The 24,867-nt window shown below is 39.3% G+C and overlaps 1 protein-coding gene across 5 annotated transcripts in view; it reads left to right on the forward strand.

Moving 5' to 3' along the window:
- Positions 1-8,199, forward strand: part of CCSER2 (coiled-coil serine rich protein 2) — a 71,567-nt gene extending 63,368 nt beyond the window's left edge. For 4 of the 5 annotated variants that reach the window (XM_082765170.1, XM_082765173.1, XM_082765171.1 and 1 more), the window contains exon 10: positions 2,978-8,199. In XM_082765170.1, coding sequence (XP_082621296.1) covers positions 2,978-3,799 — 822 coding nt within the window. In that variant the 3' untranslated portion in view covers positions 3,800-8,199. The remainder of the gene's footprint in view (positions 1-2,977) is intronic. The other variant, XM_082765174.1, reaches the window with a different exon arrangement.
- The last annotated feature ends 16,668 nt before the right edge of the window (positions 8,200-24,867 follow it).

Consider the following 24,867-nt stretch of genomic DNA (forward strand, 5'->3'; position numbering starts at 1 on the left):
GAATGACAGTCTACACCAAGTCATGGTCTGTACCTCCCTGAAATATCCAAACAGTATTTAGAGCAAGGCAGATGACAAACTTGTTTAAGACTTCCATGAAATAAAATCTCCTTAGAAGGTGGAATGCTTCTTCCTATTCCCCCCCTCCTTCTCATGGTGGATTTCACCAAGTGCTTATCCTTCTGCTGGTGCTTTCATTACTACCTAGTCATAATTTAAGCCTCCCTGATAAGAAGAAAATGTATGTATAAGGCAAAGATGTAAGCTGCGGATGAAGATAATGCAATCTTCAGTGTTGAATACTGTGTAAACATTTACTTGCATATTTTGGAAGTGTTTCTGCTTTCACTGTAATCTTGAGTGGTAATGTGTAGCAAACCGGATGGACTTAGACTAAATAGAAACTCAGTGTTAGGAAACAGTACAGTATTTAAAGCAACTTAGAGAAAGATAATACCATAGCTGTAGTGCCCTCCTCATAATTCTGTGCATGTAGCTGTTTTCTACTTTTGAATTGCTAACTTCATGAACATTATACTGCTTAGACCCTTTAGGTTATGAAAGATAATGAAGAAAGTACATAACTGGCTATTTTTCTATATAAAGCATTAAATGCAAAATTGGCAAAATGGAAAAGCTCAAATATCTCTTATCAAAAATATCATTGAAATATCATTATAGAAACCTTGTTTCTTTGGTGTATTGCATTTTTCTGTTAACTTCTTGTAGAAGTTTAATTTTTTCTATAACTTAAATTTTTTATTTCGCTGATTAGTATAACCGGCATTATTTGATATAAAGCTAGGATTTATAGAATCAGATAAAATAATTATCTGTATTTTTTTTTAAGACTGGTGTTTAGAAACCCTTTCTAGGTGAGGGGGAAAAGTTTTTTGACAATTATTTTTATGTATTTGGATTTGACACAATACTGCTTGCTATAAATTTACTAATTTTTGCCTTCATTCAGATTAGAAAATCTGAATTACTTAAGTATTTATACAGTAATCAGGTATGTATTGCTTTGGTTTCTGCTCTCATTTTTAGCAGTTCTGTTATTGCAAGCATGGTCTCAAAACAATGAATCATTATGGCTAACATTTGTCTTTCAACTCCTAAGGTGGAAGGATAATGATTTCTGTAAACCATTACAGGAATACTGAAATTAGGAAAATGTCAGGAGGATTCTTTTTTTTAAGCTGTAACTCTTAAAATATAGAACTGCTTCTTGTGCTTATTGCTTCCCTTCTGTAGGATTGTTTGCTTAAGAAGGATAGTTCTGCATTTGACAGCACTCACAGAAATAAGGTAGTTTTGGCTAAGTAAGGAAAAACACATTACTTCTGGAGTAATGTTTTGATATTAATCTGACACTTTAAAAAATATATATATAAATAAATCTTCTTTACTTCTTTCCGAAACAATTTGTATTCAGACTGCTCAACATGTTTGCACTTACTTGTCTATTGCTTGCTGTTATCACCGGTCCAACTTAGATGTTGCCTTTCCTTACAGGCAGAACTGGTTATACTAAGTAGGAAACGCTCCAGTAAATCTGAATTAGATCAAGAAACCTTGGTATTTCTCTCATTACTATTAAACTTTTCTCTTGATGATGAACTTCTGAGGATTTGGTTTTCTGCAGTAATCCTGCTGGGTGAAAGATGAAAATCTAAAGAATATTGAGATACTCTCTCTTCCTAGAATCGACTTTGGCACGCACAATTATCACATTCTCTCTGCTAATTCTAGTAGCTAAAAAGACTACAGTTGGCTTTCCCATTTACAAGTTGAGGATAATTCAAGAGGATGACTGAGGTGACATAATCCCTAAAGATAAACATTATTGCTTTGTCATAGAACTGTATTTCACTCGTAAACAAATGTTATAAATCTGTCTACTGTGTCCGTACTATCTCTTAGTAAGAATTCAGGTAGTTTCAGAAAACTTTAGGGATAGGAATAGCTTGTTGTAGTTGAGTGTCTTCCCTTTATAAGGAAAATAAGAAAATAATTCAAACCTGAAACTTGCTAAAAATTATAGTTTAAAGTTTACTAGGTTTGGGGGTTTGCCATGCATTGATTTTTATTTTTTTTAAATAATTCTTCCAAGATCTGTGTACAAGTTTAAGGTCCAAGATGTGTTTGTACACACATTTAGTTTTTTTTTTTTAGAGGGAAGAGCAAAAAAAATAAATGTAGAAATGACCCAGAAAGAGGTATTGGCAATTCTCGTCTGATTCTAGAATGCCTCTTCTGGCAAAATGTAAAGGCTTCATCAAGTTATCTTTATCTCCTTGGTTATTAGGGTGGCAGTATGTGATCTGTAGCTTCACATGTACTTTGTACTGTTTTGTTGAAGATGGTTTCTTTATCAGTCCATTTGAATTCATTTCAGTATCAAACGGTTGCCTAAATCTGTTCAGTGACCTAAATTACAGCATATCTGTATCCAATTTTCTGACCTTGGTTAGGTGAAGAAAACGCACCACAAATTCATGTGGTCCATTGAACTCCTTTCATGCCTGTATAGTGTGTAGCACTGATGAAAGTTTTGGGACAGCTAATTTGAGTGTGCAGTGAATAGAAATTAAAAGATGGATACAGTCTGATAGCTGTTGCAGTTGTTTAAGAACTTAAGTCAGAATTTGATCGGTATTTGTCATTCTTAGGGTGTACTGCAGACTAGGGCAAAGCCATCAACCAAGCCTTCTTCATGTTCTTACTTTAAGCTAATCCATTTTTTTTCTGGTCTTTATGTTGCTGTGTATTTCAGTGATGGTTTAACTTTTCACCTAAGTTACAAATCATGTTTGTACATGTCCCATGAACCATCCTGTTTTATCAAGTCAAAGTTTTGATTTTAAAAAAAGATATACAGCTGTTATCAAGCATCCAATCAGCATACTTTGGGTTCAGAATGTTATCTGGAGTTTCCTGTGCCTAATGTGTTATTGCATTCTTCTCTCTTGAACAGCCTCAAGTACTACAGCCTTCCAGCAGCCTTCCCAGTTCCACAGACCTCGCCCAGGGAAAACTAGTAAAAATGCCACATATCGAGGCCCACAGTGAATATTCTAAATATGGTGTGCATGAAAATGGCAATCATGAGAATCAAAATGCTGCAAGTGTGTCTCTTACAAATAGCCTGAATGATGTAAACACTTCAATGAACATACAATTAAACATAAAAGATGAGAGTACATCGTATTTAGAAAATATGAAAAATAAAAACACTGAAGACCCTGGAGAGGTGGCTAGTAATAAGGAAGGGACGTTATCATCTCGTTCTTGTTTTCAGACCTCTGCACGAGGTGATGCTAGAGAGGTGCAGACTGAGTTAGCTGTGAAAGGTCAACCCTCATTCACATACCAGGCTTCTCGGCCAAAGACTTTAAGAATTACAAAGCCCCCAAATGCTTTAGTGCCTCCTACAGCGGCCGTACTCGCACGATCTGCAAATCATTCCGCTGCTTCCAAGGAACCTGAGCTTCTACCATCAAGTAGTTCGACTCAGCTACAGCCAACATCTGGTCCAGATGATGTAAAGGGTAAACAGAGTCAGAAGGTGTCCAAACTTCGCCCACCAACTATGTCCTTTGTTAAATCTAAGCAAACGAGCAGCCAGAAATCCACACCGGTGTCTCAGGAGCCTCAAAACACCTGTCTGAAGACGAACATCCCAAAGCCACCAGTACAGAGAAAGGAAAATGTGCAAACACAGAATACCGTTGTGCATTCTGGGGACAGTTTGCTCTCTAATCGGTATTCCCGCCTCCCTAAACCAAAGACACATTGAGAACATACCTACATCTCATTGAATGGTATCTCATGTTAAATTACTTCCTATATATCAACTGCCATCGAGGTTGCTTTATCTACAGCCTACAAATCCGGAGTGAACAGCAAAAAGAGCATCTTCCTTATGTGTTCGCGTATGCTATTGTTATGTTCTGAAGATCATGTTATGAGCAGTGCAGCAGTTCCTGAGTGTTAAATTGTATTGTAATTCTGTATTAATGATTGTATTGCACAGTGATCTTAATCATGTACTGAAGTCCAGTGACCATGAATACTGGAGTGCTGCACTGTGTATCCAGGAAGGCAGAAATCATTTCTTACCTCTGTTAACTTGATTAATTAGCTAATGAAATTACTATTTGGTTTAACTTCTTGGTTCTGAGTACTCGTTAGGCTGGAGTGGTAGAAAATTAGACTTATTAGTGGATGTTTTATTGGCCATAATTCTGACTCTGTATTCCAGAGGCCTATGCAAAAATCCTTGTATTTATCATTATCTCAAGACTGACATATTTAATGTTATTTAATCTGACAGGTTGGGTGGTTTGTGTTGTTTTGTTTTGCTGTAATATGAAGTTGCTCTGTTCTTTATTTATCTCATTTTCACTCTTCACAGACAGTAAGCAGATTTCACAGGGTGAAACGGATCTTCTCTCTTAAACATCATCATTTGTTAAGATACTGTGGTATGTTTGTATTGTGTTCAATAGACACATTACTGGCTAGATTCTTGAAATGCAGTGCTAGGGATACTTGTGCAAAACCTTATACAGGCTCTTATGAATTGGTGAATAAGGGGTCCATAACACCTATGTTGAGGTTGCACAACATGCATTTTAATTAATATATTTTAACTTTTATTGTACTACTTCTATTTATTGATTTCTGTTTAATATTGAAAGACTCTGAAGTACCTGACTTGAAATGTTTGCACAAACTTTGCCATATGGGTAAGGATTTGAAACTATTTTACGTAATAAAACTTGTATTAAAAAAAAACTGCTATTTTTAAATAATGATGATAATGAATTAACCCCACTTACTTGCTTTGAGCAATCCTATTGTGTCCTAATCCAGAGCTGGTACTCTAAGAGTTTTTCAGAGATGTGTATTTTGTTTTTGGAGTTTTTTGTAAATTTTTTTTTTGTAATTTCTGAAGAAATGCATGGTAACTGGGAAGGAGCACTTTGGGGAAATAAAATAACAACAACAAAATGTTCTTCTGCTCTCGAGGAGAAGTTTTTTTTTTTTTTTTTTTTCTGAAAGTGGTCTGGAAATATGTGCCCATTGTGGTGCAACTATGGGACCGTAACACATGAGCTGTGAGCTGAATATATGCATATCCATTGAGGAGTTCTGAGAATTTAACATTATGTCCCATCTCCTATTCTTCACTTCTTTCCCATCGCTGAATCTTAGATGTTACTGCTATTTTTTCTACTCTTGAATTGATTTTTAAAGTGAGCAGCTGAAGGCTGTTAAAATTATTTCACTCCAAATCTGTTCCCATATGTCATATAATGACAAAAAAATGAAATATAGTAATAGTTTGTTCTAGTCTTTGCCTACAGGACACTGACATATTACAGTATTTTCTTTGAAACAATAAAGCATAATGGGTATAGACATTTCATGAGTATTTTCCATAATCAATTTCTCTAATATAAGCCCTTTGACTAGGCATATCCTGATGGATACCTTAGTCAAATGGGTGAAGGATAAAATCATATGACTTGAATTTCTCAGTACTTAATGTCCAAGAAAGGTTTAGGATTTGTCATGCTGTCAATTCTTTTAACTGACAATGAAGTAGAAAAATGAGAAGCTCAGGGGGAAAGGGTAGGGTAGGGTTTCTATTTCAGAACTGCTGATAAGAATCTGAACTAAGAGACCTGCGGGAGGGACTTTCTGTTAATTGAGGGGCTGGGGTGAAGAGAACGTAACCAGGAAGTAACAAAAGAACCTTGGCTGTTGTGTTTACTTTGACTTTATATTAACTGTAAGTCAAGATTGCTGTTACAAATATTCTCCAGAAAACTTACCTTTTCTTGCAAAGTATTGAAATAGATGGCCTTCAACGTAAACATGTGCTTTTGATAAGAAAATAATTTATTATTTTTTTTTAATATTCCCCAAAATTAGCTCCTGGCAGCTAACTGTGTTTTTCAAGAGTTCAAAAACTGCAGAGGGAATGATCAGATTCCTGATTTGTTTTCCGGTCCGTGTAAACTTCCATGGAAGGTTGTTTTCTTTCAGGTTTACTTCCCTTGAAGAGAATTTATTTTATTTTTGGTTGTAAATGGTTTTGTTTAAAAAGATTATTTTCACTTAACGCTATTGACAGATGTTTCATCGTAAGTTCTGTTGCTTCTTACTCTGAAACTGTCACCAGTCTGTTTTAGTAGTGTTAAAATTTTTAGGTTTACAATTAAAAGTATAGATATCCATCAATCTGCACCTTTACTGAAAATTAAGGAATGAAGCGAAGAGATGATCAGTGATTTCATAAAACAGAAGATGGTTCGTATTTTTTTCAGAAGAACAAAATATTCTGTTTTCCCTGTTAAAGGAGCATAGCTAGATTATATTATTTGATGCGAATATATTGCATTTCCCTGTTTTGTTCTGACAGATTAGTAAGATGGAGCTGGAGAAATCATTATTTGATCACGGATAAGACGGATACTAGTCTGAATTGTTCGTATTCAGCTGCTGATCTCTCATATCGTTAAAGACAACTGCATAATTTGGCTCTTCTGAGTTATCCAGGGAAGGCTCTGTTGCATGTATAGTAAGTCCAGAGTACGAGCAAAGCCTGTCAGCAGATGGGCAAATGGGAAGAGTAGCAGTGAAGTTTGAAGCCTTGCTTCAGTGAAGGATGGGTTGGGAGGAAATGGGTAAGAGGGTGTTGTGTAGAGCTTGTCAAATGGGATTAAGGAAGTATTTTCAGGTAATTTATCTACTTTATGAAAATTGCAGATGTATTATCAGTATGTGTGCAGATTATCCTCAATGCATAAATCGAAGGATTTGATATCTTTCAATTTTTGTTTTTAGATATCTAAAACTGGTTTATTGCAATTTTTGATGTCTTATTCTTTTGTGCAATATTCACAGAAGTATTAAACTACTGTTCAGTATGTGTGTACAGAGGCAATTACATGTTTTAACAAGTGAATAAACACAAGAAAAAAACAGAAATGCACTTTAAATGAGCTTTATTGCTTGGAGTTGTGCCTAAAATAATCTAGATGCCTCCTGCTATGTGGCTTTTGTTTGAAACTGATTTCCCTGCTAGTGTTGCTGTTTCCAAGATATCTTCACATCACCTTCACATCATTGCTATGCACTCTAGCATGTTTAAAAACACTCATGGAGTGTACTGAATTTTTGTTGTGCAATGACGTTAATTTTACTGTGGAATTTCACTCTGCTGCAGCCAGATGATTACCTTCCCTGAAGCCTGCGCTTCATGTTGCCAGTCAAGGCCAACAGCAAAACTTTCCTAGGAGTAGCGTAGCCCTTAAACAATAATGGTCTCAGCATATATTTTTGTTTGAAAAAGTGCAATACTGACTGTTACACTTTCTGAAAATAATCACAAAGGCCCTGAAAATCCAAAACTGCAATGAATTTTTCATATAGTTCTGGAAAAAAAAAAGCGGTCTCCTTAGTCTCTGCTATGAGATTAGAAGTTAGACATAGCAACTAGACTGCATCATAGGTCAGGAAAATTTATTTTGCCCTTGACCTAAAATTTTGTCCTTGATCTAAATGCTCATTTGCTGTAACAATGCTAGAAAACTGCATACCGTCTCTGTGATTTGGTTTGTTTGCATGTCACCACCATATGCACATTGTGAGCTGTCATACTCGGGTAGCTTGCATGTCGGGGGGAGGGGGGAGAAGTGTTTCTGTTTTTGCACAGCACATAATCCTCTTAATATGGACATTTTCTTGCCATTCAAATGGAATTCTGTTCTTGAATTGGGCTTCCATAGCTATTCCTTATCTTGTTATAGTGGCTTTTTTCTGAGCAGAGTGGATTTAATACGGTTCTGGTGGTAGGCCTCAGTATAGTCATCTTCCAACTATGCTATCGAGGAAATTCAGTCACTGTTGTGGTAAAGCTGCTCACTGCCTATTTAACTGTAAAAGCACCACAATAAAACCAATATAATGCCAGTGTCAGTGAAATCTTAAATTCAGTACTAGCTAACAAGAGGTACCCTTACTATATCTGCTTTGTTGATTTTGTTTTGTTTTTTTAAACCCAGACCAGAGTAAATACTGTATATTGGAATTTGCTTGTAAAGTTGATTTAAAACCTGTATGTAAAAATTCTTTCCTCAATGTTGCTCTAGTGAATAAAAATAAAAGTCATAATTCTAATCGGTAGCTATTTCTCCTGACTGTTCACTTTATGTATTTTTTTTTTAAATCTATCATTGACTGCAGAATTATAGCACTGTAGAGAGGGGTTGAGGGAGGGGGGAGGAGAGATTGTTCTTAAGCTTACAGTTTTATGTTTTCTCATAGAATTTTATTTTATTTTTATATTTTTTCCAGCAGAGTTGCAGGCTTTTTTTTTTCTTCTGACTTTAAGTATGAGAGCATTCAAAAACAAAAAGACTTAGAAAAGCTAAACATCTTAATCTATTGTTTCCAGCTGAACAAGGACTGATGTGGTTAGTTTTTACAGGTATGTTATTTCAATTCTAATGCACAGTTGAGGAAAATAGATGGTTATTTTGTAGTTTTCTTGTGTTGACTAGTTAAAATTATTATCACAGATTAATTTGAGCAAGTTGTTTGATGTAGGAGTTGAAATCAACACAGTGCATACATATGAACATCGGGTTCCTGGTCGTATATCAGTATTTTGCCCACAGTCTGGATGGTTTATTATCCTTGCAAGAAAAGGACATTTGTTTCACTAATTCAATCTAAGATGTTTCAGCAGATGGAAATCGAAGTTTGAAATTTCAGCCAAAATTTGGGGATCGGTAAAGGGGAGAATCGTGAAGTTAGAAGAAACTTTTTAAAAGTGCTGCAGACAGATGCTTGTAATCCTTAACCTAAGATTTCACTTTGAGCTTCTAGATCTTTGAAGACTTCTAGAGGTTTTGGGGGTGGGGGGAACTCCTCGATAGAGCTTCCAAGTTCAAACATGTTTTATGTACCTTCCTCATCTGAGAGCTAAAAAGCCAGCTACATCTTTGTGGATCCTCCTGCTTTGGGTTTCTGCTGGATAAGTACGCTATTCATTGGTGACAAGACTATTACAGTGGTGTCCAATGCTATCAGTGATCATCAGATGATCAACAGCTGATGCAACGACTAAGTAGTATTCCTAAAAAGCAGTAATTCACAGGTCCCTCCCATTTTTTCTTGCCTGCCCTCTTCCATCCAGAGACACAGGCCTTGCAGCAGTGCTGTTAGCGGACTGAGAGCAATGTTCTGCTCACACTGGGACACATCTTTACTGTCATTGAGCATAATACTGTATGTGAGAAGAGAGTATTTGGTGATGAGAAATTTCCAAAGGCCCCTTCCTTTTGCAACCCAGAGTGATCATTCTTGGCACCATTCCTGGTGTAGGAATGGTTTATTTTCATGAACACACTTGAATACAGCTGAACCATGAGACAAATTAATACCGAAGCATGTGTAATATCAGATTGATATGGTTGCTGTTTTCCTAGGTTATGAATATCAGCTGCTCTTTCAAATGAGAATTGACGTTTTGCAGAGGACATTGAACATAAATATCAGAGCTCTGAAAGTATGAAGCTAAAGGCAGAAGTAATTGCCTTATATAACAGACCAGAAACTGGTTTAGGAACAATTTTGAAGTTGTTTATTCCAAACCAGAGAAAAATCTGAAAACTTAAAAGCTCTTTAAGTAAAATCCTTCCCTCTATCCCTGCCTCTAGAAATCATTTCAAGTTATTGAAAGCATTTTAAATTCATGACAGATACTGTTTTGTTGTTATTTTTAAAGCTTTCTGCAACACAAACCTCAGAAATACCATGAGCTTTCAGGCGTTTAAACAGCTGTGGAGCTAGGACACTTTGATAGTTACTTTACTTGCACTTTTTTTTATTTTATTATTTTCTGGAAATGTAGCAATTTCAGAGAAAAGTTTAGACTTTTGTGGAACCTCACATTCTGGTGGAATGTGCTTCTCTTAATACCTCTCCAGTCAAAAGAATTGTTCAAATTTTACTCTGAAGAGACCCGATTCATTACTTTAGATGTTACAGTTAAAAAGAGAGGGATCCTTGAAAATCAGCCTGTGTAAATTTGTCATTTCATTCTGATTGTCAGTATAAAATACACTGTGCACAAACAGTGCTAAATTTTTTAGGTGGTGGTAAATAATTTAGATATATCAAAACAGTATGCATACAATACATATGAGCATTTGAAAACTTGGGTAAATTAATCTGATAGATTTCAATGCATAATAGAATTAAAGTCCACCAATTCCTACAGTTCTTTATTCCATTTTAATTGCTCCTGAGTTTGACAAACTATACTAATTGTCATATGCTATCTGTAATCACAGTACCTTACTTTCTATATGTATAAAATGAGAATAATACCAGTAATTGGTGAAGTTGAGAACTACATGATTCGTTCATGACAAAACGCTGACAACATGACAAGGGAGGAAACAAATCCTCCTGTACTTTCTTGAACATTATATACATCTCCCTGCATTTACCTGCTAGGTAAATGAGTATGTCTTCAGAAGCCTGAGCTGTACAAAAAGGTTTTATTTCCTCTTTTCAAAAAGGAGGAAAAAAGTAATTCAGTGTAGGGTAAATATCATAGACCTCACCGGAGCTATGTAATTAATACCAGATGCAGCAAGTTTCAGTCTTATTAGGTTCCAGACCAGTTATTTGCAGGAATCTTGTAAAAGTGTAAACGAGACAGAATAGTTTCCGTATGCAAGTTCTGTGCACCACATAAGGCAAACTGTGAGGCCCTAGGAGGAAGTTATCCTGGGCGTGTATATCCCAAACGCTAGACTAACAGTATCATGGGGCAGCAGGAACCTGTGTCCCTGGCTTCATGGAGGCTTCGTGAATGATTCTAGAGCTGTACATTATGCTTGCCCCAAAAGTTCTGTGTGTGTGTGGTTTGTTTGTTTGTTTTTCATTCACTTTTGGCAAAGCAGTTTGTGTTGTTCAGGCTCCTTCCTACAGGTAAGTCAAAATTCAGTGCTGGTTTATGATCCTTCTAGAGTTCTGCTCTGTAACTTCTCTGGGCTGCTACAGAGGTACTTTTTTTTGTGCTACAGCAGTAACCTGGAAGTCCCCAGTCACAGGTGAGAGAGCCCTTTCTGTGAGATGCAGCAAGTGGCAGTAGCAAAGCAGTTACTGCTACAAGATGCACAGCAGAAGGTTGTCAAGCTGAGTTGATCCTGCCAGGATCTGAACTTATGTTTGTAGAAAGTCTGATGTTCAAACCATATGCTTATAAGCTGTTGCAGACTTGGTATTACTGTGCAAGGAAGCTTAATGATACACAAACTCTTTGCTAATAATACTCTTGAGCATTTTATGCTGGCATTCAACTTCTTACTTCAAAAGAGTTAAGATCTGTGTGTGCACTATAACTGCTGTTGGAAGCTTTGTGTGTGGTGTTTCTGGGACATGCAGGGTACTGAAAACAATACTGTATATTTGTATTTCTATGCAAAATGCACATTTTCTTAAGAATATACTTCCAGTAGCACTTTTTAAAGTTACTTCAAGGACATTAATTTTCTCCAAAGATAATGGATTATCTTTGACAGTTCTTCTGCCGTGTCATGTCTGATTTTATACCTTTCTCTTAAGGGAGGAAAAGGGAGGCTATTTTCACATTGCAGTACTGTCTTTTGCACTGCTGACGGACAGAACACTGCATCATGTGTGTAAAGTATGTTTTCCAGTCTTACCTGGGATGCAACTAGTTCAAGTACAAACTAATCAAGAAACTAAGCTGAGAGGCATGTGAGAAGTATTGTAGTGGTCACAGGATAAACGCTATGCAGGGGCTCTTCAACAGTTACCACAAGCAACAGCAAATGTCACTACACAGAGCTAACTGCTTTAAACTGAGTCCCAGAAGCACAGACCTCAGCAAACACATCCTAGGGTCTTCAGGGTAAACAAGAAGTCCTAATAGTATGCACTTTCTTCACGAAGCACATGGAGTTCTACTGATGAAGAAAAAGGACAAGAATTAAAATTTTTTTAAATCATAAATGCATAGGGAACAGGTGGATGACAACAAGGAAAATGAAATGCTTGCTGCGAAATCTCATGGAAAAATACTTCCAGTTGCCTCCTTTTCTGGTCAGCTCAAAGAAGAACTCGTATTTTCATCTGCTGCCGTAGCCAAAACTTCAGTTCTTGCCCTTCCTCCACCGTGTGTTAATGCAGCTAGCAGGCTGCCTTTTGCTCCTGCAAACAGCAGAGGGCACTGCAATGCAAGCAGCTGAAAGCGCACATTTATGAATATGTTACTTAGAGTATGTCAAAGCACCTTCCCAGGCATAGGTGGGGCTATGCCTTTGACTAACATACAGATAGTCTGTCCTCTCACTCCGTCCTATTTGCTTTAATGGACAAGCCCCAGACTAAGCAATAGTGATTCATTTTATTCCAGTGAGCAGAAGCAACATTGCTCAGTCGAATGAAGCAATCATCTGTTTGGAGGTGGAGGGATTACAGCAGACATCGATAACCTTAACTGAGGCATCTGCGTCGTTTGAACTGGAATAACAGAGTTGGTTTTCCCTGCTTGGTCTCTGTGACAGGCTGGCCTTGTTTCAGCCAGCTGTATTTATCATTCAGCTCACTGACTGCTAAGGCTGGAAATTAACAAGGGATATGGGAGATAAAGACTGAACGTGCTAATGTGTTTGCAACTCCAAGCCTTTGCAGAACTCTTTAACTGCTCTTTCAGTGCACAGACTCCTCTGAAGAGAAAATTGTGCCCGGGAAGAGTTGTCCTCTGCAGTATACTCCAACAATTTGCTGTGCTGGTGATGACTTTTGGAAAATTACTTAGGGAAAATGTTTTTTTTTTTTTTTTTTTTCCTAATTACACATAAATGTTAACTACTGAATATAATGTAGATTAAATAATCAGAAATGACTATTGCTGTTGGGTCCTTGGTTTTCAATGCTCTTTAAATGAGCCTGATTTCTTGAGCATAAATTTGTTAAATCTTTTTAAAAATAAAACCAACCAAACAAAACAAAACACAACAACAACAACACGCTCCTAAAATTTCTTACTTGTTCCACAGTGGATAGGATTTCCTCATTGGACCTTCAGCAATGGAAGCACTTGTCACGTGCTTATACTAGCATAATTAATTTTCCATCTCTCAGTTTTCTGTTGTTTTATTACCGCTTGCACTGTGATACACAGATTATAGTGGGCAGCCTTGTTTCAGTAAGCTCTTCATCCTGCAAAGGAGATGTTTATATCTGAACATGTTTGACATGCTGGTTTAATTTTCTTAACACTACAGATTTTAGTGTGAAATTTGAGAGGTGTGATCATACTGCTTCACCTAAAGATTACATTTCTACAGCTAGTGAAAGTATGAATTAAGGTTAGATGAATTTATAAGTTGTATTACTGCCCTGAATGAGGATAGATAAAAACAAGTACTTTTTTTTTTTTTTTTTTTCCCCCAGGGAATTAAATTAAGCATAGGGCTTTATTTTGACCTGTTTGTTTCAGGAAAAACTTGAACTTAACTATTTTTTTCTAGTAGTTCTGTCCCAGTACACAAGGAAAAAATTCTTAACGGCCCCTAAAATGCAACTGTCTGAAAATTTGGCTTGAAGGTTCAAAGGGATTAGCCTGTCATCACATTCTCATCCAAATTGTAATTTTTAGTGCTTATTCAGAAAACGTTTCCTGGCTGCATGTCTCTGAAAAGCTACTTTTTTCTTTTTCTTTTTCTTTTTTTTTTGTTGTTGTTGTCTGAAGGTAAATAACACACACACACACAAGCAATACATGTTAATTTTAACAGTAAGCAATCAAAACTCTGTCTTGGGTGCAACCTATGTAGAAACACGGCATGATATTCAGCAAACATGTTTTCTATTGTTCAATCTGTGTGATGCTCTCAGGACGGTAGTGCTTTGCACCACTACTGAAGAATAATTGATTTTTCCAGACTGAATCCAGCAGAGGGAGTTTGGGGGTCTTTTTTAAAGTAATGATGGCCTGTTCTCCTATGTTCCAAATGTGCTCTGAATTAATGTTGGTATTCCTCATTCCCCTTAAGCATGAAGAACAAGAAGCATTGCCAACTTGTGCTATTATAAAAAGTCTGCAAGTAGTTGTTACAGCCAGGAAGTCAGGTACATTATATAGAAGCTGCATAAGAAAGCTGTAACACCAAATTTTGTAAAAGTCTGTTGAAGGAAAGACTGGACATGCGATCAGCATGTCTTCTGTGCAGCAGAATACAGCGCCGACTTAACTGTAGTAACTGCATGACCAGAAGCAGCAAACTGTTAGTAGGGTTGCTATGCTTGCTCCATCTGTGTAGCAGTGCATGTTAGCTTACATTAATATATATATATATATATGCATACAAAGCTCAGCGTGATGTTGATTTAGGCACTTGTTCACCACACTATGTTCCTAGGCACATATGTGCCTCCTGTAAATAAATGTTTCTCTCTCTCTCCTTTCCACCCTTGCAAAATGAGTTACAGACAAGGCAGGCATGCAGCAACAACTGTTCCTTCTGAAAAATGCATCTGAATGCAGAATGTACCTGCTCAAGCTGGAATATGGCTGTATGTATGTGTGTATGTTTTCTAACAACAACAGAAAAGGGTGTTGAGTAGGGGAGGAACTTTGTTTTTTTTTTGTCTTTCCAGTAGTATCACACTCGAAACGATGCTGATGCAGGCTTTGGAATAAAAGATGCAGTTCTATCTACAGAAGTATTTTGACCCCACTTTCAGATCATTGTTGCTTCTCTTTTGTCATCTCCAGATCGACTGCAGACTTGATCTGCCTTAAGTTGGGAGAATGGTGCTGTTTGACAAACAGCTGATATTCTGCAGCTCTGTGGATGTTTTGTCCCTTGTCTTTTTTCTTCCTAAGATGTTTTCATGTGTGTATACAGATTCTCACTTGCCATGCATCTCTACAGTCCCTCTAGCTGTTTGCATATGTGGATTCCTTTTATTTGTAATCATATATATAAATATTATCACAGTAACTTAAAAAATGCTGAAACGTTTCCCTTCCTCTTTTTTTTTTTTTTTCTCCTTGTAATAAGAAAAGGCTATCTGAAGACAATTTCCTTACCCCAACTTGAACTCCACATTGTCTTACCCATTTTTCCTGTCAGTCCTAGATTACATTTGGTCTTGGCACTTATTTATTTGATTATTGATAACTACTACTTTGTTCTTCTCTTCCATACTGACCCATGGGCATTACTGAGTTTTTCATCACATAACTACAGTTGACAGAAAGAAGTGTTTCAACAGCAGAGTGTAGACTGACAATGAATTAACCTCCTACTACTGGAACTAAGAAATCGCTTTTCAGTCCTGAGCCTGCTCCTCAGAGACATTTCCTGGCTGTCTAAAGCCATATTGTCAACTTCTGTTCCATCACAGGTATGGGAGTAATTAATTCTCCTCAGCTTTGGGATGTTTTTTGTAGAAACAGAACAAACACCATCTGAATTCATTTTAAGTCAGTTATTTACTTTTAACTCTTTAAAGCTGCAGCTGTAATAAGGATTCAGCCTCCCTTTTTTCCTTCTGGTTTCCTCCATTAAAACATGCGTGATCTCTCATCACACCCTTGCTGCATGCCGGCTAGCTGCAGCAGGGAACTAGAGTGAAGAAATGCACAGCCCTAAATCTAACAGCAGCTGGACTGCATTTCAAGTTCATTCTCTGTATTTGAAAGCTAAGTTGCGTTTCTACTGTGAGGGAAGGTGTGTAGAGATTTCTGACAACTCGTCTAGGAGGTGTTGAGTGTCCTGCACACCTTACTTGTGTGTTCACCCATTGCCAGATGAGGCTGGGAGCATGCTAGGGCTTTGGTGTTCCTTAGTTGCAATATATGCCAGTCACACTTGTTCAGATGAGCCTTGTGTGACAAGTGTGACTAACAGTACTGGGGCCAGTAATTACTGTAAGCTATAAGGGTCTCTCTTAGTTTTGTTCCTGTAAAAATTTTTTGCTGTCTGTGGGCTGATGCCTTGCGGAGCCCATGGGTTTGCCAGAGGCAATTCTGAATCGTCTGTGATCCCTAGGAGCATATTAGGCATTTGTAGCCCAGCAAAGGAGCCACTCATCAGAGCAAGGTCAGGGAAGCACAGTACTGCCACAAACCTCCACATCTGTGGAGATTTCAGGAAGGTGAATTGTCGGTGGTAGGCTTTATTGCAGACCTGTATGCGAGATAACAGCTAGTAAATAGCGGAGGGTTTTGCTCCCCCAAGTGCACTAAAGGCTGCCCAGATGTGAGGTAAACCCAACTGTGACTGGTTTCAGGCTACAGCCCATTACCACTGGAGTTCTCTCGCTTTGAAAACCCTTGAACCCTGCTTGCTGTAGCCACAAAAGCTGTGTCGTGGCCCCCCTGCAGCCACCCCACTGGCCCTGGCCACCACCTCCACAGGGGGCGAGGGCCGCGCTCAGTTAGCCCCACAGGGCCATTGGTGAGGGGCGGCGGCCGCCATTTTGAGTGTGCGTCAGTGGCCCTTTGGGCAGAAATCCAGTGTGCCATCAAGGGAAGAATAAAATAAGGAAAGGTCTGTGAATAAGCGGCTGAAATTTGGCCTGCTGATCGCACTGGGGTGTTGGGGAGTGTGGTGGTGGGCTGATGTTAGTGAAGCGCTGAGCGCTTTGCAGGGTTTTAAACGTGAAATGTGCAGATGGAGCACCTGGTGTTGCACAGGGCTGGGGAAACGAGATTATTGGAGAAAATTAGCGGTGTGTGTTACTGTATGTGGGTGTGATTCATGCAGGGTTTGAAAGGTACAAAAGGTTTCTTGGCACTTTTAAATGGCTGTTACTTTCTTCCTGTAAATAATGTGAGAAAAGGGAAAAAAAAGTTACTCAGTTCTGAAGAAAATATTTTTCTTGTTCTGGTGCTTTGTATGCTCATTTTCTGTACAGTTTCTAACAGCATTGATCAGTTAGAATACATTTGTATTTATTTCACCACAAGCTGAACAGGATCCTACAGCCTCTAAAGGAGTCTGGTAAGGAACACGGTCCTTCCTCTCAGCCCGAGTCTGAAACAGTTTACAGACATGAGCACCCTGATCAAAAGATGTTTCTTATCCCCACCTGGGCTCCAACATGCTGTTTGATCCAAGCAGACTGCTGGCTGTTGGGCTGACTGGGAGGTTTTGCTGGTGTATCTCCGGGAACAGATCTAAGGACAAAATTCTGACCCAGCATCAGCTGTAAATTGGTATATGTAATTCCACAAACAGGTAAGCTGTAACAGAGGTGCGTAGCATAGCTGGTGTTGCACGTCCTGAGGCAGAATGGTTCCTGTGTCACGTAAGTTTTCAGCTGACTTACACTTAGTATTTGCAACTAAATGCTTTTTCATCACGTTTTTTACTCATATAGTGGCCTTGCTTTTTCCTCTTCCTTTTCACAGGTTGTGCCACAGAAAACAAATGTTTGTTGTTGTTGTTGTTTTTTTTTCCTCTCAGTTACTGTAAACTGATGCTCACTACTGTCTGATAGTTTATTACGAAGCTGTGGCTGTTCAACTTATAGATGAAATTATTTTGAGGTAGTTTCATGAGCCATGGTACCAAATGCTTTGCCAAAACCCAAAAAGGTCTTATTTTTGACAATGATTTTTATACAGGTGAACATCAAAAATCAATGTATCTGCTGTAAAGGCTCTCTTGCTAATCTCTTGGTGGTTCTGCTTCAGGCTGAATAAGAGTTGCCCACTGAGATTCCGGCTTCAGCTGGTGCTCCTTTGGGGTCTTAAAGGTGTGAGGCTCCTGAGCTAATGCTCATTATTATTAATTAAGGAGCAGCTCTGCTCTTGGCAACCTGAGGCGCAGCTTCATGAATCAAATGCTAACTGTGCTGAGATGATCAACGAGGAGGGGTTTCTGTTGCTTTGTAAAACTATAACCAGGGGTTTATAGTGTAGTGAATTTTGGGTTAATTTATTTGTAAGTTAATTGCTATAAGATCAGCTTTAAAGAGTCCAGGAAGATCCATTTTCTCTTGATAACTTTTGCCTTATGATTGTCCTTTGTTTTCCAATTGAGTGACTGGAAGAAAGGTGCATGGTTTTTAATTGGTTTTTAATTCTGCTTGACTCTGGGGGGTGTTGACTGAACACATCTCCAATTTATTTATTGATCTCTGTTCACAGCTCCAAATTATTCTCTTAGCAGCCTTTATTGCTGGTTCTTCTCCTCTCGTATGTAGGAGGTGAACATTTCATTTTCAAATGAAAGAATTAATGGAAAACAAAGTGAATAAAATACCAGCTGAGGGTTTTGAGCTGCTGCTCAGCTGAGTTCTCTGCTCTTCCCCCCCCCCCCAGAAAAAAAACATACTTGGGAATGAACACACTGGTATAAAGAATGTAAGGACCAGTCATTTCTTCTGGAGCAGAGAACCGAAAGATTGGACTGTAAATTCAGTCTAAGTGTTTGCTGAAGTTACACTCCCAGGAGGTCTTAATATCCTTCCTAATAGACAGTAGTGGCTTCTTTATGTGGTGTTTATTGTGTTGCAGTTTGAGACCCATACAGTTGCTACCTGGAGCTCGTTCTGAATGTTTGAAGAGCAGTGTTTTCTCAACAGGAATCCACTTGGGCTGGATGCACTGTCCAGAGAGGGCTGAGTAGTGTTGGCTTGCTTTTCAATCTCTTATTACCTGGATTTTGTCTGGGGGTTGTTACTACTTGTTCGTCTTGCAGAATGAAGGCTGTACAGGAGTGCTGTAGAGGAGAACAGGAAGAGATTTACACCATTTCTGGCTTCCAGAGGCATTGCTGTCTTTGATGAGCCTCTTCAGAACTGTTTAGTGGTTTTGCCTACCTAGGAAGATTGCAAAGATTTTCCTTGCTACCAACAGCACCCTAGTTGTGTGGGTGACCAGCTGGGCCTCCCCCTTGCTTGAACGGGAAGAGGAAAAGACAGTCGGGCTCCCTCCTCTCCCCAGTCCTACCAGTAACTGCATCCTTGGATCTGGAGGGTGCTGCGGTACTGGAGAATGGTTGTGTCAGTGACAGGATCTTGCTAGAGCGATTGGCTCCCACTGCACTGGGCCAAGCTGGGTCACTGGGGCTGAGCTTGGTAATTACATCTTGGAGGAGCAGCTAAGTTGTTTCACCCCTCGTGTGTGTGTAGTAATTAAAAGACCTTGTAATTAATGGAGACCTGGGAGGGAAATCAGCTGGAACCTGTCGATTTCAGCTGCATTTTGATGGTGAAGACTCATGCAATGAAGAAGCTAGAGTGTAATTTTATAGCTTTTATAGGTCAAAGCTTTACATGAGGCTTTGCAGGTGTATAAGACATATTCTCCCCATGTAACCAGGGAGAGAAAAAGGAACCCATTAAGTAAGCTGAACAGTTCTAGATCTTCCAATTTACCTGTAAATAGTTGAGGTTGCCACTTTAGTAATACAAGATGCATTGAATTTGTAAAGGGGGTGGAATCCCTGGTTTAACTGTGTTTGTATAAATACGTAGATATATATATATGTATATACATACCTGGATTTCCTTGGTAATGAGAAAAGCCTACTATAATAATTAAACCCAATAACTTCTTCCCCTTATTGTTAAGACTGCAATGCGGAGCACTCCGAACTAGCAAACTGCTGTGGTTAATTGCCTGTGTATTCTCTTAGGTGATGTCATTTTTTTTTTCCTTCTCATGGAGGAAAATACTGAAAGGCTAGTTGTGTGGAGCTCGTTGCCACAGTCTCATCTTGGAACGTATTCAAGGAGCTTCGGAATCAAGTATGGTGAAGAGAACAACATTGTTCCCAGAGGAGGGTTCATTTTAGGTGACAGGAGACACGGTTGTAGGATCAGTGCTAGTTATTTTCCAGCAGTCTAGCCAAAACTGATAGTGGTATTGTGCTATCCCTCGTCTTCTACCAATAGTGTCAAGTGTACCCGCTCTGAGACAGACATCTGAAGCAGAGCCAAAGTTCATTTCTCTTGCTGTTAGGTTATAGTAAACAAATTGGAAGGAGTGCAGGGAATGGAAGCAAAATTGAGCAGGACTTGAAGGATGGAGCCATAGCAGAGAATCCAGGCCAGGATCCCACAAGTACTTCTGGGAAGGTAATGTGAAACTGAAGATGTGAAGAACACAGAGGTCAAAGAGACCTATGGGAACAGGAGCCTGGTGGGCAAGTGTGTGTGTGTGTGTGTGCCCTCACACGTGTATGTGACAAAGCTAAGGGTGAACTCATACAAATACTTACAAGGTTCTGTAATTAAAGAAAAAGTGTTTCTTTTTTTTTTGGTTGTTTGAAGTGACGTAATGATGAAGAAAAACTAGCTGGAACATCAGGCAAGATATTGATTTGTCTGTGAACTGGAATCATGCAGAGAGTGAAATTCTATTAGGAATACTTAACTGCCAGGTGACCAAGTGGTTTTGGTAGACCTATGCTAGCTATCATTAGAAAAGTTATGCCAAAAACATCATTTGGCTTATTTTGGTATGTATCAACTTCAACATGAGGCTTTCATCTGCAATTGTCTGGGCTGTGAATAGCAGAGTCAAATTAGGGAACCTGAAGTACTTACGTGCAGTTTAGTGGCTCTGTGCCTCATCCAGAAGCCTGTCTGACCAAAACTTGTTGAAGGTTATGGTCTGCAGTACTTTCTGGGCAGGAAAAAAGGTATTTGGGAAATTATGCTAAGTTATAAGATAAATTCATAAAATGCCATTATCAGAGGTTGGCAATTTCCTTGTTGGAATCGCTGCTGTGCCCGTGAGACTGGCTGTGGTGGGTTGACATCTCCTGCAGGTTCTGTAAGTGTGAAGGCTGCTCTTGGGCAGAGGGGTCACATCATCTGTTGGGTTGCAAGAGAGAAAGTGAATGGTGGAATCCTGCTTGTTGATGTGCCTAGGTATTACAAAGAAAGCTCAGATTATATTTTGGGATTTCAAATGTTTGTTCCTAATGCAAAGCTTTTGTCTCCAGAGCTCCTCTCTGCAGTGAAGCAGAACTGAAAGGCTGCCTACCTGCAGTCCTTCTTTCCATCACAGAAAGGTGTGAAACAGACTCCCTCTGTTTTCTCTTCATCCCCCATTGCTATGTTACTCAACAGCCATCTTGAATGCTGTGCAGTGGGGTGGGAGCTTAGACCTTGTCCACCATTTTACCAGAATTCAGTATTTTTGCTCCTTTTCTTCCTGTCTTGTGACAGAGACAAACAAATTCCCGGGTGTGTAGGACCTGTAGCTTATTAGTTCAAATCGCTGCTGTTGTTGGGAATGATTACGTGCCTTGGGAGCAGGCTGTTGACGAGGTTTGAGATTGCCTGAACCTCCTCGCAGGAGTGGGCACAGTGTGGTTTCTGTCATAATCTTTCCAGGAACCTGCTTCCATAACAATGAACCTAAATTGGTGGATTTCACATCCTTCAGTGCAAATTTGTATAGTTTGTTCCCTGCATCCAGAAGTCTGCATCAATCAAGAGAATTAATCTGCAATAGGTTAAGAAAACAATTGAAGTGTATTGAGCAGAGACAAATGAGGCTCCAAGGCAACAAGAGAAAGTGAGTAGACTTGTCTATATTTGAGATAACAACCTTGTTAAAATAGGATGTCTCCTCTAGCACTTAGGAAGTGTTATATTGGAAGGCTTTTCTCCCTGTTCTTCACAGACCCTATAGAGTGAGAACCCAGATGGGTCTTAGCCAAGACATGAGTTTCAGGACTTCCATTTGCAGCCAGAGATGTTTGCAGGATACATCCTGCTTCGGCAGCTGCCCAGGCAGTTTCACAGAGAGATCAGGTGTGAAAATGCATGATGCAGTGGGCAAAAAGCTGGAAAAATAAATCAACCTGGTTTTGAAGATCAGACTACTCTGCAGCTTTGGAAGGTTTGGTACCTTTTCTCACATCTGGGAGGCTTAGCAGGGTTAGAGAAGAATGGGCCCCATGGAATGAAGTGTGAAAGGGAGCTGCCAAATTTTTTCTTGTATTCCTCCCAGCCCCTTTCATGCTCTAACTGCTCCGCCATTCCTCAGTCCCCTCCGTCCCTCCCCATTTGCTCAATTGCTGAATTGTGAGGGGGCACTGGAACTTTTCATAGGTAGCTTTCAAAGGCTTTTTAAGGATTTTAACTGCTCACTTCCTGCTGTTCTTAATGGAGCCAGGCAAGTAAGTCCTGAACTTGAAAAGCTCAAGGGAAGCTAAATTCCAGGTTTGTGGTGTTCCAGGAGCATCCCTCTGCACAGTAGGAGCAACAGTGACTGTGTTTAGTACATGAGCTGTCTACTGAACCTTTCCATAAGTGCCTCTGGTACTGATGTATTTGCACAGACATCATTCTCTGTGACCCTGAAAGCAGCACATGTTTTGGGTTGGCGTTGGTGCAATTGCTGTGGGAAGATATGACCTGGATAATCGTGTGTCATACAGACACGGACTAAGCAACTATTGTTTGGGCAATTCTTGATCTCAACTTCTGAAAACTGAAAGAGAATATTTATTTCCTTTCAGCTTGGTTTTCTGACTAAAAGGAGTCTCAGCCAAAACCAAAGTTAACTGGAGAGAGAGACCTCAACTACTGGATGAATGACAGAGAGACTTTCCTGGTGTAAGCAGGTAGGGAAGCTTCCTAGAGGAAGAATCTTACAGGTTTGACCCATACCTCTGTAGAACTGGAACAATAATCACCTCTTTTGGCTGGCTGGCTATGCTGTGTTTAATGCCCCCAAAAGCCAGATGCACTGCGAGCTCATATTGAGCCTGCTGTCAACCAGCAGAATCGAGTAACTTGGTTGCAGTAGCACTTGAGTAGGTCCACAAGGATTTTGTGTGGAAGGATCGAGTAAGAGGTTGATTCACTGAAGACTTTATATCTTCAAATATTTTAATTTGGTAAGTATTTTTAAAATAGCATTTTAATCCAGAATTTTATGGTAGTTTTCTATGGAATATCTCCTGAGTTGTTGAAAAAAAAATAGTTTATTTCAGCTACTGCTTTTAGCTGCCTGAGACTTCTGTTACATTGTGATGTATGCCTTGTTTTGCGACCCTTATTAGACTGTTAGACTATATTGAAAGAGCTGATAGATGTCCTTTTCAGAGTCTGGTCTCAACATCTTAATTGCAACATAATTAAATTACATCTGTACGTGATGTACTTATCAACATAAGGTGATCCAGGCAGTCTGAGAAGTGCTACTAAATTTAGGATTTTCCCTGTGCTGGACAGCATGAATCACTTCATATTTGTGTGTGATTCATCGGTGGTCAGTTCTGTTTTGACAGTTCAAGTCTTGCAGCTGATGCTGTAGGACCTTCTCATCACTGAAAGCTATAGGCTGGTTTCCTTTGGGATTTTGAATACTTGGGTGCTTCCAGTGATGTCTGCCTTTGATGTCATTATTGCTGTCAGTCCTGGGGTGAAAAACAAGCGCTAGATTCTTCTGTCTTACTTGATGGTATGGTTTTGTGTATACAGTTCGCTCTGCTCGTGGACATCATGGAACGTCACAGAATGAAGGTGTTGGATCCTCTCAAAGATGGAAGCAGTTAGAGGTGGAGGAGGATGCTGGAGCACTTTAGGTGCTAGCAGATATCAGGTTAGTTGTATTTCTGGACCATAACTCAGATTTTTTCAGATATGTTACCAGTGGAGTGCATTGTATGTTCATTGCCAAGCCTAAGTTATAAGAAGGACTTATAAGAAGAAGGGTAAGGAAGGAGTTGGTAGGGTTTTGTTGTTGTTGTTGTTTTTATCAATTGTGCACATTTCTTAGAAGAAATGTTGCAGCTTCTATGTTTCTCATAACATAGTTTTCAATACAAACAAGATAGTTTTAATAACGTGTCAAAGTAGTGTTCCTGAACAGTCCAGGTTAACAGTCTCTCAGATCTAAAGAGGAAATTTTCTTTTTAATACTCATCTGATCACCGCTCAGCAGCAAGCTACTGATAATGCACTTCCATTCACAGGAAGTTGTTTCCCAGTCTCCTGGGAGGGAGTTGAGGGGCATAGAGCTGAGCATCCAATCAAGCAGGAGGGCAGGTCTTTACAACTCGGCTGCTATCACTGCATCACCCTGTGGGACAATTGGGCATAATTTAGTTACCTTTTCCTTATGAAGTGCTGAAGTGGCTTTAGATGCATGGATCTACTTTCGCTTTTCCAGAGGTTATTTTGCTAGTCCTCAACCTGTGCTCTTCATTTCACTGAGTTCTGGAATCTAAACCAAGCACCTTATGCCCTGGATCCAGGCTTGCTGATTAGCTTTAGAAGGTGAAAAAGCCTCCAGCTGAGGGAAAGTCTTAACAACACTTTGGACCATTCCCTGGAGTTGAAAGCTAGCTGGGGAGTGACTGCCTCAGAGGAGCAGTGCTGAAATGCACCAAACTTGTCACCTTTAGATTACTGTCATAATAAGAGAGAAGTCACCCAGCCTGGGTCAGGAATGATTCGGGAATGATGCTACGTTGTTTTATGAGGCCGGGGTCTGTCTGCTGCTTTGACCTATGGCCGGAGCCAATGCTTTAATGGCCAGTTATTTGCAGTTTAGTTCTGTTTTTCTGATCCGTGCAGATGCTGCCTAATGCACAGTTTCTCTCCCTCTTTAGTATTTATGCAGCTGTGATGAACAGTGTCCTTAGTGCCAAGTTAATGAATCGATGTTAATGAGTGCTCATTGTCCACAGATGCCCACACTTGTACAGCAGGTGGAGAGAAGTCACTTAACATCGTGGCGGCCACAGGGGGCACCAGGGAGTTCTGCTTGGCTACAGCTTGCTGTTAAACACTTCCAAAGTACTATTTCCTTGCCTTGAACTG

This window comes from Aythya marila (genome assembly GCF_965140915.1).
Source record: "Aythya marila genome assembly, chromosome: 7".
NCBI lineage: Eukaryota > Metazoa > Chordata > Aves > Anseriformes > Anatidae > Aythya > Aythya marila.